This window comes from Fundulus heteroclitus, chromosome 9 (assembly GCF_011125445.2).
Source record: "Fundulus heteroclitus isolate FHET01 chromosome 9, MU-UCD_Fhet_4.1, whole genome shotgun sequence".
Classification (NCBI taxonomy): Eukaryota; Metazoa; Chordata; class Actinopteri; order Cyprinodontiformes; family Fundulidae; genus Fundulus; species Fundulus heteroclitus.
In genome coordinates this window covers 2002279-2020359 of record NC_046369.1, presented here as the reverse complement: position 1 = coordinate 2020359, position 18081 = coordinate 2002279, and the positions used below count along the sequence as shown (strand labels likewise).

Below are 18081 nucleotides of genomic sequence, written 5' to 3'. Positions count from 1 at the left end.
ATATAATTGTGAGGTAAATTGTATTTGGTAAAGTAAATTACCATAATGGGATATTTTAAATAAAGACATATCAATAAGTATAAATGTATAGTTGTCATTTTTCACGTGGTTATTGGACCAAATAAAATCTTATTTCTGCTGTTATATATATTTTTTTTATTCTGACACTTTTGGTCCTCCATAAACCTTAGACTCGGTCATTCTGGAGAAATAAAAGATATTTTGTCGCCCTCTAGTGGAGAGCAAATATTACTGCTATTTACATTAGCGTCACAAAAGATAAACGAATAAAATTAATCATTTTACAAAAACGTAAAATGGATTTAATGATATTTATAACAGTTTATTGTTTCTGTACCACCCAGTCCATCATTAGAACATCTTTCGGGGTAAAATAAACATTTAGGTGGGGATTAAGTGATCTAGATGTGAGACTCGATGGAGCATCGTCTGATCCGGATTTTTCTTTCTTTCTTTCTTTTTCTAATTATGATTTATTTATTTTCTATCACACTGAAATAATCGCTGGCCACGTTAAGCTTGGACACGCGTCCCGGGCTTTGTTGCGATCCGCAGCGGCGTTAACCCCTCCAGCAGCTCCGTGTGGCCCGGTTCGCCGCTGATTGGGATCCAGACAGGAGGACGCGGCTGTTGTTGTGCTTCCTGAACAGTGGAGCAGCTGGGATGGAGCGCAGAGGAGGACGAGGATGCGGCTGAGAGGCTGTGGACATGGGTGGTATTAATAGGAGCGCCTGAGCGTCGCAGGCGCTCACTCTGGAGACTGGGGGGCTTGGTGGAGAGAGTCGGTGGACTCTGGGCTGATAGGGGAGCTTTTCATCGAGACTGCGCAGCTGGGACATAATTAATAATAATAATTATTGTAATAAACAGGGAATAAAGAGGGTTTCTGTTCACCAGAGAGGCAACATGGAAAACGTGCTGGCAGTTCTTAATTTGGGCGATTTAGCCCACGCTTTCTCCAAGATGGGAATGTTTCCGGTGTTTGATGTCGCCTATTACATCGTTTCCATCCTCTACCTCAAATACGAGCCAGGTGAGTGCTTTGACAGTTTTCCAGTTTGCTGCCAACAGAACTCTTTATTCACTTAATACAGCTACAATAACACAGAGTCCATCAGCGGGCTCCACTCTCCAGAAATGAGACTAAAAAAACACAAAAAACAACAACTTTGCTGCATTTTAGAGGAATTCAAATGAAGGCAGCCAGATATTTTAATGCAGTCGTGGCCAGAAACTGGTCTTTATTTTTGGCTGAATAGTCCTGCAGATGAATTTGTAACCTTTCCTTATAAAGCATGACCTGTTACATAAGCTGCAGCAGCAGAGAAGGATAAACCTCTCATATTTGGCTCGCTTTTCTCCTGGATTCGGCCTGTTTGAGCGAGGGACCCTGCAGGAGGGTGAAACCCGAGAGAAGAGAAGGCCTGCGCATGCCAGCAATAAATAGAAGAGCCTGAAATAGACAAGAGTCAAAGTGCCTCTAAAGTCCCCCCGTGTTGCACTTTACTGGGCCCTGGTGGGATCTGTTAATTAAGCCGAGCCTTAAACATGAAGAAAGTGTCCGATCTAAATACAAACGTTTATCCTGAGTCCTGACATGAAGGTCCAGCCGTTATCTGCGTCCCTCTGGTTCTCTGGGACATGAAATGAGGAAGAGCGGCTTTCTCTCACATCTGTTCATGGCAGCTTGCACAGTTTGAATGTTTTAGCTGTAATCCTTTAGTCCTCGTGGCTCAGGTTTTCCCCACAGCCTTCGTGTTTCGGTTAAGTACCGGGGAGACCAATATTATGACCAATTATTCAGTAAAAGTTGCAGAATATTCTATGTTGCTGTTATATTTCTGTTGTTGTGGTGTTATTATGGATTTAAAAGGCTACAGGTTCTTAGTTTGACACTAGAAAGGAACTAATAAATCCCCTCTGCTCCGTCTTCTCTACCATAGAAAGTACTCCTGGGTCAATGTGAGCTTCTGTGCTTTCTGTGTCTCTGCTCTGTCTTCTCTAAGCCCCAGTGGGTGGAGGCAGATGAGCGTTCACACTGAGCCTGGTTCTGGTTCTGCTGGAGGTTCTCCTCCCTGTTAAAGGGGAGTTTTCCTCTCCACTGTCGCTTCATGCATGCTCAGTATGAGGGATTGCTGCAAAGCCATCAACAATGCAGACGACTGTCCACTGTGGCTCTACGCTCTTTCAGGAGGAGTGAATGCTGCTTGGAGAGACTTGATGCAACCTGCTGGGTTTCCTTAGAGAGGAAACTTTCTCACCAACCTGGAGGATCTGATGGAGTCTGACTTTGGAAAGAACATTGAGACGACATGTATCGGGAATTAATTTTAAGAACACCTCCTTTGATTTTACGCGAGTGTCAATTAAACTGGTATCAAGGTTTATTGAGGCTTTCAAATGAGATGCCTGGTAAAGCGCGTAAAGGCCCATTCATACCTCACGTAAAAGACGGATACGGATACGTGTGGAGTGTTTCATACGTTCTAACCGTCGATTTCGTCCGTACTTTGACACGAAAATTGGGAGCTTACGCTTACGGACGAAACGGATCAATACGGAGCAATACTACCGGAAACGGTGGGGGCGCTATTGAGTTTGTAGTACAAAATGTCAACAAAATCACAAAGAAGGTTGTAATTCTGGGCTTTAAACAATGGCGGGATTCGAGGAACGTCTTGCGGAGCTTGTCCGCAACTACCCACACATATGATGTGTCGTGTCCGGGGCACAGGGACAAACAAAAAGTTTACTTACGGAGCAAATTCAACTTGGACCGTCGCCGTGTTTGATCAGTGACGAATCATTGGCGCTCAGCACTGCCACCTAGAGGGAATATTGGTTATTGCGCACCTCAACGGACGGCGGTATGAAGGACTCAACGGATAGAACGCACGGACAGAAATACGGACGTGCAGGCCAAACGTAGGGTATGAATGGGCCTTAAGAGGAGTTTCCTTCCCCCCTCCCCCACATGTTGCTCCGTAGTGCTGGTCAGCTGGCTGAAAAAGACTCATAAACTCTTCTCCGCCATTAATTTGGCTGTTTGGTCAAATTTCCTACAGGTGGCCGTCTTATATGCAGCCTGTCTGTAAGGCAAGCTGAGTGAAAACTCTGAGGGAGCAGATAGCCTGACTATCTGATCAGCTGGTTTCCACTTCCAGTGTTAGGCCATGAAGAGTAGAAAAAATGAAAATATATAATACTTATGCTTATAGTGATAATCTTGACTTTGGGTTTTTTCGCCTTTGGTCTGTCCAGTTATTTGTTGACGCAATGCTACTTCCTATGGTAGTTCCTCTGGTAGCAGCGGCCCTCAGACTGGGGTCCCCAGACTGCGGGGGGTCCACAAACCACGGGTTGGTGGTCTGTGAAACACATGTTGTCATGCCTGAGGAGGTTGAGCTAAGTAATACAATGGACAAATATTTAATTAAACTTCATCAAGTAAGGTAAAAGCCAAATCAGCTAAAATTAGGAAGTAAGACAACAGTTGTATCAAGTTTGGTTTTATAGAGAATGAGGGTCTAATCTCCACCAAATCTCTAATATAAGGTGTATTTATATATATATTTTTTTAAATATATAATTCCTAATGTATTTAACAGTACAAAAGGCTGTTTAAAAATACTATCAGCATGAGGAATCTAAAGGGGTCCTTGGAAACATTTTACCACTTCTAAGGAGAACCCCTGAGTTCCTGGACATGGTGCCTTGTTGGCAACTTAAGCAGGTTTTACACAGCTGCTGCAGTTATATAAAGAGGCAGGGTTTTTGTTTTATTAACATGGTGCTGAGCGCTTCAGAGTGAAAATCCTCTGCAGCGTCAGGGCTCGGTTTATATCCTGAACCCGAGCTTATTTTCACGGCATTAATTTGACAGTCAAATGTGTTTCGCTGCCATGGCAGCATGTGTGAGATCGCCTCGAGTCCTCCGCCATCAGAGAGGCGGAGTCCTCGCTGCGGGACGCCATGAATGAGTCTTTCAGGCTGCAGGAACATCAGACAGACAAGTGTGGGGTCAGAGGTCAGGAGGAGGAGTGCAGCTGAATGTATTTATAGGCAGAGCAGCATTTTCAAAGATCGGATTGCTCTCACGCAGAGCACCAGTCCAACCGTAGCACCCCCACCCACCTGTTGCAGGAGATTTGCTCCTGCGGCTCAGTTTTAATGGCGGAGCAGCAGCAAGTCTAAAATTATTATCTGTAAAGCCATTTTAAAGCCGTACGCTTCACATGTGAACATTTAAAATGCTCTTTATGGTTCCTCCTAGAGGTTCACGTTCATACAGACTTTAATCACCTCCTGCTGCATTTTTTTTTTGACAAAGAGGAAAAGGATCAGGGCCAGGTGAACAGCAGTCTTTGGTTTCTTTTCAGTTTGACGTTCCTGAAACGTCTCTTTTTTTTTTTTTATTCCAGTGTCCTGTCTAGCAATGTAGCAATAAGAATTGATATCTTAATGCCAAATAGAGCTCGACAGATTTTGCTTTCACAAGTGGAGCAAACAGCTTTCGCCATAATGCTCCGCTTGATTTGTGCATGTAAATAGCTTTATTGTGATTCCTGCAGGGAGAATTTCAAATTATATGGACACTACAATGGGAAAGTAGGAGAGTAAAGGAAGAACAAGAAGAGAAAAAAAAGAAAGAGAAGAGGTGAAAGAAAGAAGAGATAAAAGGAAGAGAATGATAAAACGTCCTCCGTCTGCTCCATCACCTGGAAAGAGACGCAAAAAGAACAGCACAGCCAACAGACATAAAGCAACAGATACAATCGAGTAACACCTTGAAACGTCTCTAAAGGCATTACTCACATACTCAGAACCACATCGATAGACTTCATCGTCATGACTCAGAGCAGAATTATCCTGTATTGTGTTGAAATTCAGGTGTATCAGCAGCAAGTAAGGGAGAAAGTGAGGCAAAATGGCTCGCTCAGATTTAATGACACGCACAACTGAGCAGGGTGACCCAGAAGTGTGCAAATGTGCATCCGTACGTGTGCATAAAACAGGAACAGCCATCTAAAAACGAATAGATTGAAACTCTGCAATTAGCAGCAGGGATATAAACAACTTATTGAGTTTCTTTGGAGCAGTGATGACGATGAAGTCTAACGGACATGAAGACAATAAAACCGCATCATGTGTTAAACCCACAGAGGAGACCCTGAGGTTCCCTCCTCTCTATCACTGACGTTTCGCCTGATCAGCCTGGTTTACTGGGTTCTCTGCACAGGCAAAACTTCCCCTACAGTTCTCAGCAGCATAAAATGATTTGTTGCACATTAAATGTTCCCTCTGTTGAAGAACATGAATCCAGAATCATCAATATGCTCCCGGCAGACCTGCTAAAACAGTTCAGGACTGGAAATGTGAATCCCTCAACTTACCTGAGCAGTCAGGTTCAGACGGTGTCCTCCTAACATAAGGTAGCAAGTGTTTCTATACGGTAGCCAGATTTAACAGGACTGCTGCTTTCTGTCATGCTTCTAGACCAGTTTTCCTTCAAATGTTAAAGCTGGAACCATCTCGCAATCTATTTAGGACTGATCTATGGAGCGTCCATGTCATCTTTATGGTTGAAGAATTTTTAATAATGACTTTAAAAAAAACTTGACAGGCATGAGGACCAGAGCAAGCAAACAAAATGATAAACAATATAATTTTTTTTTTGTCAGAGCAATGAAGCAACAGGAAGCATAAAGTCAGCAGAAGAAACCAGAAATGAAAACCAGGGCGTTTAAATACAGAGGAAAGTGTGGGTGAAAAGTGAGGCAGAGACAGGTGAAGGCAATCAGGAGAAGACGAGGAGCAGCTGAGACCAGTGATGACAGACGACCTGAGGGGAGGAGCTAAATGAGCAGGAACCGAAACGGAAACACTTGGAAGAATCTAACAGGAAATATTAGAAAAAATGTTACAAAGAAATTAACTAAGAGCATAATCCACAAGAGTATGAAATGAAATGTGAGCAACTATGAAATGTGAACAGGAAAAAACAGAGAGAAATCCAAAAACCCAAACACCTGGAGATCCTGACAACCCCAGGGATCTTGCTGGGTCCTACACACTGACACGTATATCGTTTAATTAACTGCACACACTCTGTTCCTAAGTGCTCTGCTCCACAAATATAGTTATCTTTTTATGTAATTAGTCTGTTGTTGCATGAATGTGTTTTTGTTCCACGTCGTGATTATTTTTTAATTTCCCACACCAGGATCCCTGTTAGAAACAACTTCCTGTTCTTCCAACACGGCTCAAATTTTTTATCCTAAAATGAAATCAAACACTCAGCGTTGAGTTCCTGCAACCATTGAATCTGTGCTGCAATAGCATCTCTATAGAGACACTACAGTAAATAAATGGAGGTAAAATGGCCCGATTGTGACAAAAAGTGTTCAAAACTGAGCTCTAACAGGGACAGAGAGAGTAAAACGAGTTCAACGGAGTGACAGAATAAGTTGATAGTAAAAACAGAAACAATGATCACGAGGAGATGTGAAAAAACGAACAAAAAAGGAAAAGAATAAGATTTAAAAAACAGACAAGTTAATATTCAGTGATTGTGAAAGTATGAACAACATTCACACACAAAACCTCCAGCGTGGAGCTGAAATTGGGTGACACCGAGGGTAATTTCACCTCAGAAACATTTTACCTTCTCTCTGTTTCAACAGTGGCATGTAAAAGTAGAGCAACATGATGTGTACTCCTCTCTGTCTCCATTGACCGTAGCTGGATTCAGAACGGGTCATTTATGGAGGATTTTAAAGGTAGAATGGGCGATTTTTCCTGAAGTTTCCCCTTTTTCTTCTTCTCATAAGTTTGTACGTGGTTCATGTACTCTCAGCCATGTTCAAAGTTTACGGTGAGAGCAGCGGAGCTACAATGAACGGCTAACACCGAAGCTAACCACTAAGCTAACTGTTAAGCTAACCACTAAGCTAACTGTTAAGCTAACCACTAAGCTAACTGTTAAGCTAACCGCTAAACTAGCCGCTAAGCTAACCGGATACATAAATGCTAGAAGTTCATTTATGCAACTGGTTACATAATGTTGGAGGACAATTTCACCCAGTACCCAACAGGATTACCAACTCTAGCTTTAATGGATCATCGCCAGCCAATCAGAAACATGCCTTACTTCCACACTGTATTCTTTACATATCCTCGCTGTGATTTTAGTTACCTTCTGTATTTTACTCTGGATATTTGTCAGGTTCAGCAGAAGGGTATTTTAGTCCTGCCTTATGAACTGTTCTATCAGGGCGGGACCTGAAACACAAGGCTGGGTGTGGACAGCTCACAGGGGCCTGTGGGACCCTCTGATAATATTTTTACTACGGTTGTGAGTAACACAAGACAAGAAGACAAGAAGCGCAAACTTCTCAATGCAATCTCAAATAAAAACAGCAACTAATTACCAACCAGGTTAAACTACTACAGGTCTAATTTTTCAAATGGAAGATCAATTTTAGGTGTATAGATATCTGATATTTAGAAAATAATACATATATTTTTGAAGCTATATAATAAATATAATACATATATTGAATGCAGATATTTTGAAGTTTTATAAATGTGACAAGGAGGATTTGGGGTCATTGTCTAATAAAGATTTAACTCTTTTGGGGTGCACCTGGAGCATGTCATGTTTTTATTTTACCACTAGGAGACACCAAAGTAAAACCTTTTTTATTTGTTTAATTTCCATTCATCCATGTTTTTTTTTATCAGAATGAATCAAATTTGTTTATTAAACCCTGTTTAATCTTTTTTCCCAGTTTGGCCCTTTAGTTTTCTGGTTCCCCGTCGTCCAGATGTTCTGATACGTCCCTGTTAAAGCCCTGTTTTCCGCTGGTGTTGCAGGCTCGGTGGAGGTGTCGCGCAGGAGTCCCGTGGCCTCCTGGCTCTGCGCCATGCTCTACTGCTTCGGTAGTTACATCCTGGCGGACATCATGCTCGGGAGCAGCCCCCTCGACTATTTCCAGTACAACAGCCACATCCTGCTGGCCTCAGCTGTCTGGTGAGTGAAACCCGTCCATCTGAGTGGTCAGCAATCAAAGATCTGTTTGTCACCACGATAATTTACTCAGTGGCCATGATTTTTGAGACAATATACATTGTAGATACCAGAAAGAAGATTTATTGGTAAACTTTATTTATTGGTAAAGGAAATAAAAGTTAGACTTCCTTGAAGCAAATTATTTAAACAGCTATAAAACCCAACCAGGAACCCACCAGAGACCTCAACTCTTTGAAATTCTGATGTTTTTCATGATTAGATCAGATTATACGGAAGAGGATTAGGGCCATTCAAAAAAATAAAATAAAAGTCTATTCAATCCTGACTTTTTTCTCAGAATTCTGACTTTAATCTCAGAATTTTGAGAAAAAAGTCAGAATTCTGAAAAAAAAGTCAGAATTCCGATGAAAAAAAGTTAGAATTCAGACTTTAATGTCAGAATTCTGATTTTTTTTCTCAGATTTCTGAGAAAAAGTCAGAATTGAATAGATTTTTAAAAAAATTCAATGGCCCTAAAGTCTATCCAACCCTGACTTTTTTCTCAGAATTCTGACTTTAATCTCAGAATTCTGAAAAGAAAGATGATTAAAAGATAAAAGAAAGATTTTTTTCGGATGAAAAAAAGCTAGAATTCTTACTTTAATGTCAGAATTCTGATTTTTTTTTTCTCAGAATTCTGAGAAAAAGTCAGAATTAAATAGATTAAAAAAAAAAATTTAATGGACGTAAAGTCTATTCAATCCTGACCTTTTTTCTCAGAATTCTGACTTTAATCTCAGAATTCTGAGAAAAAAGTCAGAATTCTGACTTTAATCTCAGAATTCTGAGAAAAAAGTCAGAATTCTGACTTTAATCTTAGAATTCTGAGAAAAAAGTCATAATTCAATAGACTTTTATTATTTTTTTGAATGACCCTAATCCTCTTCCGTAAGATTATGTAATATTGTAAATGATTACACTGTTGTCATACCTCTGTGTCAAAATCCCAAACAGGTACCTCATCTTTTACTGCCCCCTGAACCTCTTCTACAAGTGCGTGGCCTTCCTGCCCGTCAAGCTAGTGCTGGTCGCTCTGAAGGAGGTCGTCCGCACCCGTAAGATCGCCGCAGGCGTCCACCACGCCCACCACGCCTACCACCACGGCTACTTCATCATGGTGATCGTTGGATACGTCAAAGGTCGGTGCTTTTTGCTGCCCATTGGCGTCTAAAAGCCGTCGGACGGATCAGACCGTGTGTTTTAAATTGCTGAAGGTGGCAGTCAGTCCGTAACCCCCTAAACCCGAGAGCCCCATTTCAAGGGACCTTGAGCTCGTTAGCAATAATAACGCACTTGTAGCAGACTAACTGAGGCCAACACACACTTATATGTCCAGATCTTCATTGGAGACACCTGTAGAATGGTATCTAATAAATATATTACAGCATTCCACATTATCAATTTAAAAAAAAAAAGATGCAAATTTCAAACATTGTGCCAAAATGGCACAAAACAATTCAATTTCAATCTAAACATGTAGAATGCTTATTTTGTGGACACCAAACTTGCTACAGATGTACACAAGATGTTGTAGTTACAATTTATTGTGTTTATTTTATTCTTTGCAGCAAAAGTAAGAATTGTTGTATGTGAACATCAGTTTTTTATGCAAAATCTATATATTTTTTTGCATTTAAATCTCAGTTACTCAGACCCAAAATAATTTACTCTCAGGTTTTCACATCCACATCATCCTCCAAGACCTTTGCGTTAGTTGAACAAGATTAGCAGTTTAGGCATTGTACATGTTGAGAAATCCCTCATAAGGTATGAGTATGCATTCATTGAAAAACAAATCCTCTGGCATTTTGAGTATTTTAGTTACGCTTGCTCTGTTTTAGTCATTTGAACAAGTTCCTTCTTTTAGTGGCTAAAAGTTGAGCTTGCATAGATTAAAACTAAATTAATTTACAGTTCACATTGTCAATGTTCTGACCTGAAGTATAAGCATAATCAATCAATGATGAACTGTATTTTTATGGGTAAAGTTTAAAAGTCATAGGATACAAAGGAATTTTCAATAAATTACAGTTTGCTTTTCAGTGAGGTGTCAGATTAAAAGCCCGTCTGGAAAATAACCTTTAAGCAGGTTTCAAACATCGTCTTCATCAAGCCCAAAACATTTTAACCTTAAATGTTGTGTTGTCATTACCTGGAAGCAAAAATCATCATAATTAATAGAAACAAAGCCTGAAAAACAGTCTTCATGTAATTAATCTATATAATGTGGTTCACTTTTTGAATTAAGTTTCTAAATTAAATTTAGAAACTTAAATTAATTTAGTTTCAATTTCGTTAAAATTTCTTGAAGGGGTCTGCATATGACCAAACCTATAGCATGATGATGTCACATATCTTCAAAGCTGTTTTTACCTGCTTTTTACAACCTATTTCTCCTCCTCTTCGCACATTTTCCTATTTTTGTTTAGTTAGAAAGCAGAAAAAGCACATATTTTAAGTTCTGGGTGCTTAAAATTGCTCCAATAATGACAGATTTGCCATGTCAGCAGGCAGAATCTGTATGTTTGGGTCAAAGGAAAGATCAAATGCAGCGTTCTGGTTGATTTGAAATGCATTCAGTCAGAGAGAAAGTTAGAAGAGGCCGAGTTGAGATCTCCATATGCGCCGTGGCTTGAAACCCCAGGGTGCAGGCAGAGCTGGTGCATGCAGAACCGGTGCAGGCAGAACCGGTGCAGGCAGAACCGGTGCATGCAGAACCGGTGCATGCAGAACTGTGCATGCAGTCGCAGCCCTTCTGCCTTTTGGTCACTTCTGTACATTTACTCCTTGGGAATCTTTTTTCCAATCAGGCAGAGAGATCGTTTTGCAACACATTACGTCTTGACACGACTGTTTTGCAAAGTTACTTTGAGTTCAAAAGTTTATTACTGTATTTTTATTGTATAACGGGGATTTGCTTGGTTACTGTCTATGACTCCTTTAATCATCGGAGCTGGTTCTGTTTGAAGAGGTCGTTAAAAGTTAAAAGTTGTTATGCTCATCAGTCATAGGAAGAAAATGATTTTGATCGAATGAATTTCAACCCCATTTTCTGCAGTTCTTACCCCTTTAATAAAACAATAAGGTCAGCAAAGAGACAAGACGTGGTCGGATTTTGTTACCTGGTCTCTTCCTCTCCTGTTGTGGCCGATATAAAGATGCCCTGCCAGGACTAAAATAGGAGCCTTGAGACAAAACTGACTTTTTTTCTTCTTCTCTTGTCCTCATTTTTCTCCATGCTGTCTATTTTTATCCTGTCAGGATCCGGAGTGGCTCTTATTTCCAATTTCGAGCAGCTGCTGCGCGGCGTGTGGAGGCCCGAGACTAACGAGATCCTCAACATGTCATTGTAAGTGAAGGCAGGAAAACATTTATTGTCTTTTCAGAAAAATCCCATTTTAGAAAATGTATAAAAAAATATTTTAGCGCACAGGATAAGCACTTAACAGTGTTTGCATAGTAAAACACAGGTTTTTGTTGTTTTTAAGAGAAAAAAATATTTGTTTTTGCCTTGATATCAAATTTTTACATTTTACTGGCTTGAAAAGGAGGTTTTCTGTTAATACACATCCTGGTGTCAGTCACAGACCAAGGTTCTAGGAGTAAACTGCCTGTCTTCGTCTCTGCAGCCCGACTAAAGCCAGCCTGTACGGAGCGATCCTGTTCACCCTGCAGGAGGCCCACTGGCTGCCAGTGTCCAAGAGCACCCTCATCCTGGTCTTCACCCTCTTCATGGCCACAGCCAAGGTAAAACATGCACATTTAGATTAATAGTCCTTCAATATTAACTAACGGTGGGTTTCTTTCTCAGTAGAGGCAATTTTAGTCCTTTGGAGCAGCCCAGCCGCAGTTCGGCTTGGATCTAATTGATCACACTGCAAAAACAGAACTAAAAATAATTAACATTTTCTTGAAATGAGTGTATTTGTCCTTGATTTAAGCTGGTAAATAAGATGATCTGCCAATGGAAAGAGTAATTTACCCCTAAAATAAGATAATTGCACTTGAAATAAGTTGATGGAGATGAGTTCTTCCTATTTTAAGTGGAAAAAATCTTATTCCATTGGCAGATTATCTAATTTACCTACTCAAATAAAGTAGAAATACACTCATTTCAAGAATATTTCAACTTATTTTTAGTTCTGTTTTTGCAGTGCATCTGTGGATATTAACAGACCATCGCAGACTTGGAGCTCATTGCAAAAGACTAATGATCAAAAATACTTGACAGCTTGTCGGCAGTCAATAGGAAGGTTTGATTGACACAACGTTAATGAATATATTATATAGATATTTTCTATATCTATAAGTTATAGATAACTTATAGATATAGAAAATATCGGTTCTTCAAAAAATATCCCTCTATGGAAGATGCCTGTGTCATTTGTAATCAGAAATTAACTTCTGGAGAAAAACAGACAGCTTTATAAATCCCACTGAGGGATTCGTTTGTACGCCATCTATCTCTAGCGTGCACACACTAACCCAAATTCTTAAATGATTGGGGAAAAAAACACAATATAAGTACCAAATATCCGTCTTACGTTCAGGTTGTGCTGTTATATGTGTATAAACTCCCGTACAGGTTTTATGTAGTATAATGAGTAGGATCAGAGCACATTACAGACTTTATCAGTGTGATTTAAAACACTAATAATAGGCTCTAATTCGCCTATTTCAATCAGACTGAGGGGAGCAACCCTTTTGTTATGTGGCCAAAAATGTCACGCCAAAAGTACTAGAGGGCCAAAAAAAATCTAATAAAAAAATTTAAATTGTCCAAAAATTATATTGTGATATATTTTTTTTTACCTGGTCCATAAATTCTAAACATGCAATGTTTCGATTAAACAAATTAAAAGAGGTGTATTTTTGTAGAGCCAAAAAATTTAAAAGTTTACATTTTGCACATTTGCCTCGTTACAGGATGATCATCCTGTTTGCTTAATTGGGGAAAAAAAGGCCAAATTTTCAATAGTAATAACAGGATTTGGGTCGGCCGTTCTTTGAAAACAGTAGCTTTATTCTGCTAATTTTATTAGATGAATAAAAGCAGATTTTAGTGCGCCAAAGTCTGTGTTTGAATAAAAGTCATTGGATAGATGTGGCCCTATTTACTAAGAAATTAAAGAGAATGTAAACCGTGGGGTTATAGAAACAGTTTCAATTGTACAAAGATTTTAAGCTTTTGCCTTAAATAAGAAATAAAAACCTCTCCATCTGCATCAACCTGTCCTGGTGGGACAAATAATTTCTTAGTAGCAGGTGGAGGGGTCGCAGAAAATCAGTCCAGGCCCCCAGACTGCACTTTGGAGACCTCTGGTGGAGAAAGAAGGGAACTTACATCCCCAGACAGTCAGAACTCATGTATAAATGTTTTTTTTTTAAAATGGTATGCTGATATCACAGCAATTTGTAACCTACTACGAATCACAGCGTACATTTTACAGCCTTAACTGCATCACACGCATTAGTTGCTGCAGGGACACAGAAAAAAAACATTTGTCCAGAGATACATGGACTAGTTTTTCAGCATCGCTCCTTGGCAAAATGTTTCTAGTTTTGAAGATATTCCGCACACAGGTGAAAAAAAGGAAACCCTGGAAACCTGTTTAATTTCAGATTTATTTTACATGTGTTGGTCAAAAACAACATTAAAGTAGGTAAAATTAATGAAATAACAGTTTGTGATAAAGATCCTAGAATATTCTCTCTGCCATTACTCTGATGTCTAGCTTGATTTAACGTTGAAGACGGTGGGAAAATATCCGCTTTCAGTTGTCGATATTTTCCTAAGACACTATTAATCACAGACATTTTTATTTAGTTTATAAGTATACTGACTGATTAAAAAAAATTGTCACAACGTAGGGCTCTTTATCTGATTTATTAGTGCGTACTTGCCTACTTTCCATTTATTTCCCCCAGTCATTCAAACATATCGGTCAGCACGGAGCCGCTGCGTTCAGAAAAGCACCAAAACGTTCAGAGCACTCTGAAAGGAGACAAATAAACTCTTCATCTTTATTGCAGCTTGGATTTATTGTACTGGGGAACCCCCGAAGATGCGGAGCCTCATTAAACTAATCGAGCGTCTGGATCTTGTTGTCCTTTCAGGTGGTGATGACGGCCCGCCACTCCCACGGCTCCCCCTTCAGCCTCGTTGAGTCCTGGACTTGCCACCTGCTGTTCGGCTCTCCTCTGGGGGGCGGCGAGGAGGACAACCATCATCCTCACGCTGCCGCGGCTCCTTCCTCGCCTCTCAAAACCAAGGAGGAGCTGAGCGAAGGCGCTCGCAAGAGGAAGGCCAAGAAAGCCGAGTAGGACGTCCAGCTGTAGGAACTGCGTCTGACTTCCCCTGACGGCGTCCGACTTCCCGTTCTATTTTATCAGAACCGGAGCAGTTTGATCCCTCTTCGGATGAGGCCCTTTTTTTTATTGGAGCAACATGATGCTTTTTGCATTTCACATAGCTGGGGGACTGTAAATACCAAGGCCAATGTTTCACGCGTCAGCCAAGCCCGGGCGACTTTATTTATGAGTCTGGGAACATCTGCATCTTCGCCCAACGCAGTGAGGCGATCCAGTGGTGGTTCTGGAGCTGCATGGTAACAATGTCAACGGCCATGGCTCCACATCAATAGCTTTTTTTTTCTTAGAAGTGGTCTTATTTTAGTCAATTTATGTCATCAAGAAAGAAACAAAAACAAGACAAATTGATTCAGCTCTCAGTCAGAAATGAAAATGTGAAAACAAAAAGGCATTGTGGAAGTTAACATTTTTCCTTTTTTTTCTGAGATGAAACCAACTTTCTATGATTAAAGAAAATAAAAATAAAAATGTTTTATTCTGATGTTTTTTTTTATTTCTGAGTGAGAAAACTACCACTAGTAGCTGATTAATATGGGTCTGCAAAACATTTTGCATCCATTTAATTTCCAGTCGTGTAATGAACGTGGAGCTGGGGTTGGTTTGGAGGAGTAAACTCTACTGATTTGTAACGGATGCAGCATCTCAGGCCTCTGGAGATGCTGCAGGTCATCGGTTTTTGATAATTGCTCCAGCTGAATATGCTGTAGTACCTTGGCTTTTTTCAAATGCATGTTTGGATGAGTTAATTAAAAATGCAAAACACATTAAAAGTAATGCAGGAGTTCAGAGAAGCTTTTGCAGAAGGACCTTTAGTAGGTAGAAAACCTTTCAATTAGTTGAACCGGTACCCCGGCAGGCTGTGTTTAGGTTGTGGAATTGGACCCGCTGACCTGAACCAAGGAGAGTTTTTGGTGGTGGAAAGAGGATCTGAGAGGATCTCCTCAGTTTGGTCACTGCGTCCTCCGTGCAGGACACACAGACCAAAGAGTGAGAGAAAGAGCAGAGGTGGGTAGATTGGCCAAATATTGCACTCAAGCAAGAGTAGCACTGCTTCAACATATTTCTACTTAATTAAAAGTAAAAATTAGTCAGCCAAGAAATTCCTCAAGTAAGAGTAAAAAAATCTTCTGCAAGAAGGCTACTCAGGTACTGAGTAACTAATCATAGCAGCTGATGATTTAATATTTTAAAATTATGTAATCGGTCATGTTCAAATTATGGTATTTTAGTCTTCTAGTCAAAAGATCCACTAAAGACAAAAGAAAAAAATTTCTAAATAATTTTTTTCAACATTAAACTTGAAAGTAATCTATATACAGTATGTTAGAACAGTGCAAAGTACTTCCAATGACAGTATCTGCTGTTTACTGTACGTTCATCTGACCACCGAATGGCTCAATGAGCTCAGCAGATAGAAAATAATATTAAAATAATAAAGTTTGTGGACAAATAAGAAGTCTCACTTTAACAGGAGCTCTGGGTTTTTGTCTCTCTGGTGCATTTCTGGTTAAAACAAGTCTGTTCTTTATTCATGAAGTTACTGTTACATGAAGTTAAGTTATATTGGAGATTTTCCATTCACGTGCCCCTGGGAGGAGATCCTGGAGCAGACTAGGAGCCCACTGGACTGGAGGGACTAAATAATACTCCTGGCCAGGGAAGGCCTTGGGATCCATTATCATATACAACCTGGAGATTGTCACAGACAAGAGGGATGTCTGGGTCTCCCTCCTGAACCTATTACCCTCCCAACCTAACCTCAGATTAGAAGAAAAGAATGAATGAATGGATAAATAAATGATATAAAACACCAAACTGTAAAGATTATTAAAGGCATACTATGCAACATTTTTCAGTTAATTAATGTGTTCCATACCGTTTTGGATGATTAAATGAGTCATTTCAGGTCGAACAAAGGTTTTTTCGACCGCCCTGGTGGTCTGTGAGGGAAATACCGCACTTGCAGTTGCAAGAGTTCACGGCCCGCACCCACAGAAGTCTCGCTTTCACTATATGCACGCGCGAAAGCAACAACAAAGAACCGCGTGTTAACGTCAAATAAACATGCAAGCATATCGAGTTTTATTATTATTATTATTATTTTTTTTTTTTTTTTTACTTTGGCGGGACGCTACCGCGGCGGCCGCGGCTTGGCGAAGCGGTGGCGGCAGCGTCTCGCCAACATAAAATAATAATAATAATAATAATAATAATAATAATAAAACTGGGCCAAGATAGCGCTGCGGGAAACCCTGATGTTCATACTTTCACTGTGTTAGTCATTGTTTGTACTGCCGTTTTTTCCACTTTTCGTTGCGTTCGCCTGTCTGCTAAGCTCAAAACAACCACGCCTGGCTTGACGGAGAAACCAGAACAGCTGAGCATCTTTACGACAGTGCACTTTTACTTTCGCCCTCTGGGGGGAGCCTTGCTGGAAAATCAACCCCGGTTGCATAGTATACCTTTAATGCCGTGCTCTCACTGATCAACTTAATCTGACACAACAGGTTTGGTTTAAAAATTTACAGTAGTTTAAGTCAGGGAAGCTGCAACATCTGAGCCTCGGTAACAGGCCATCGTAACTTTATTTGTCTGTCTGTCTTCTTGTACTTGCAGCTCAGTGAGAACGATTTTTTGCACAATCTACTAAAAAAAAGTGAAGACCTTTTTTTTCGTCCTCACTTTTTTCTGGGGTTGGACTAAGATGCCAATTAGGATAAGGAGAGAAAGGCTTAAAATAAATAAACAAATAAATAAAATAAATAATAATAATAACAATGGATTTTATTTATAGGTGCCTTTTTCAACACGCAAGGTTACCTTACAGAATCAACAATAAAACACTCAATCCAATAAACATTGAATCAACAAAGAGCAGGAATAAAATAAAAAAGAACAGGAGAAAGGATGGGATCCTTACAATCAAATAAAATGTAAACGTTATAGAGAGTATACCTGTCTAAAAAGCTATGTTTTGAAAGTCAGTTTTAAAAGTAGTTATGGACGTGGAGTGTTGAATGTAGTGGGGCAGAGAGTTCCAGTTTATGTCACTCCATTTGTATATAAGTCACCTGAGTGTACTTAAATCATCCTAAATATCTGCTTTTTTTCCCTTGTACTTTTATTTTATTATTATTATTATTATTTATTTATTTATTATTTTTTTTGATGCACTGTATATATGTAGAAACACTGTATCTACCTTATATCTTATGCACCAATTTCCTCCTTTTGGCACCTTCTTTTGTTTATTAAGCCGATGTGTGACAAGTGAATTTCTCCACTGTGAGATCAATAAAGCCCTATCTTATCTTATCTTATCTTATCTTATCTTATCTTATCTTATCTTATCTTATCTTATCTTATCTTATCTTATCTTAACAAAGATATGGGGCTGAATTACTGAAAGCTCTAAATCCCGTGGTAAAATGAATGAAAGTCAATGGAAGTCAAGTCACGCTCCTCATTTTGTGTTTTAAACAAGGACCTGTGTGTCCTGGTGAGGGGGTTGTTGGGTTTGTGTGTTGTGCAAAATAAGTTGGTTTCTTCTTTTTTTTTTTTTCTTCCTCCATCTCCTGGAGCTTTAGAGCAAGGGCCAAAGGTATAAATCAGGGATG

The 18081-nt window shown here is 39.8% G+C and overlaps 1 protein-coding gene across 1 annotated transcript; it reads left to right on the top strand.

Moving 5' to 3' along the window:
* Positions 1-688: 688 nt before the first annotated feature.
* tmem38a (transmembrane protein 38A) lies at positions 689-14860 on the top strand. The gene is made up of 6 exons (XM_012851099.3): positions 689-1054; positions 7897-8053; positions 9047-9231; positions 11354-11441; positions 11722-11839; positions 14210-14860. Exons 1-6 carry the CDS (start codon positions 928-930, stop codon positions 14414-14416), a joined length of 882 nt encoding a protein of 293 aa, XP_012706553.2. The 5' UTR covers positions 689-927; the 3' UTR covers positions 14417-14860.
* The last annotated feature ends 3221 nt before the right edge of the window (positions 14861-18081 follow it).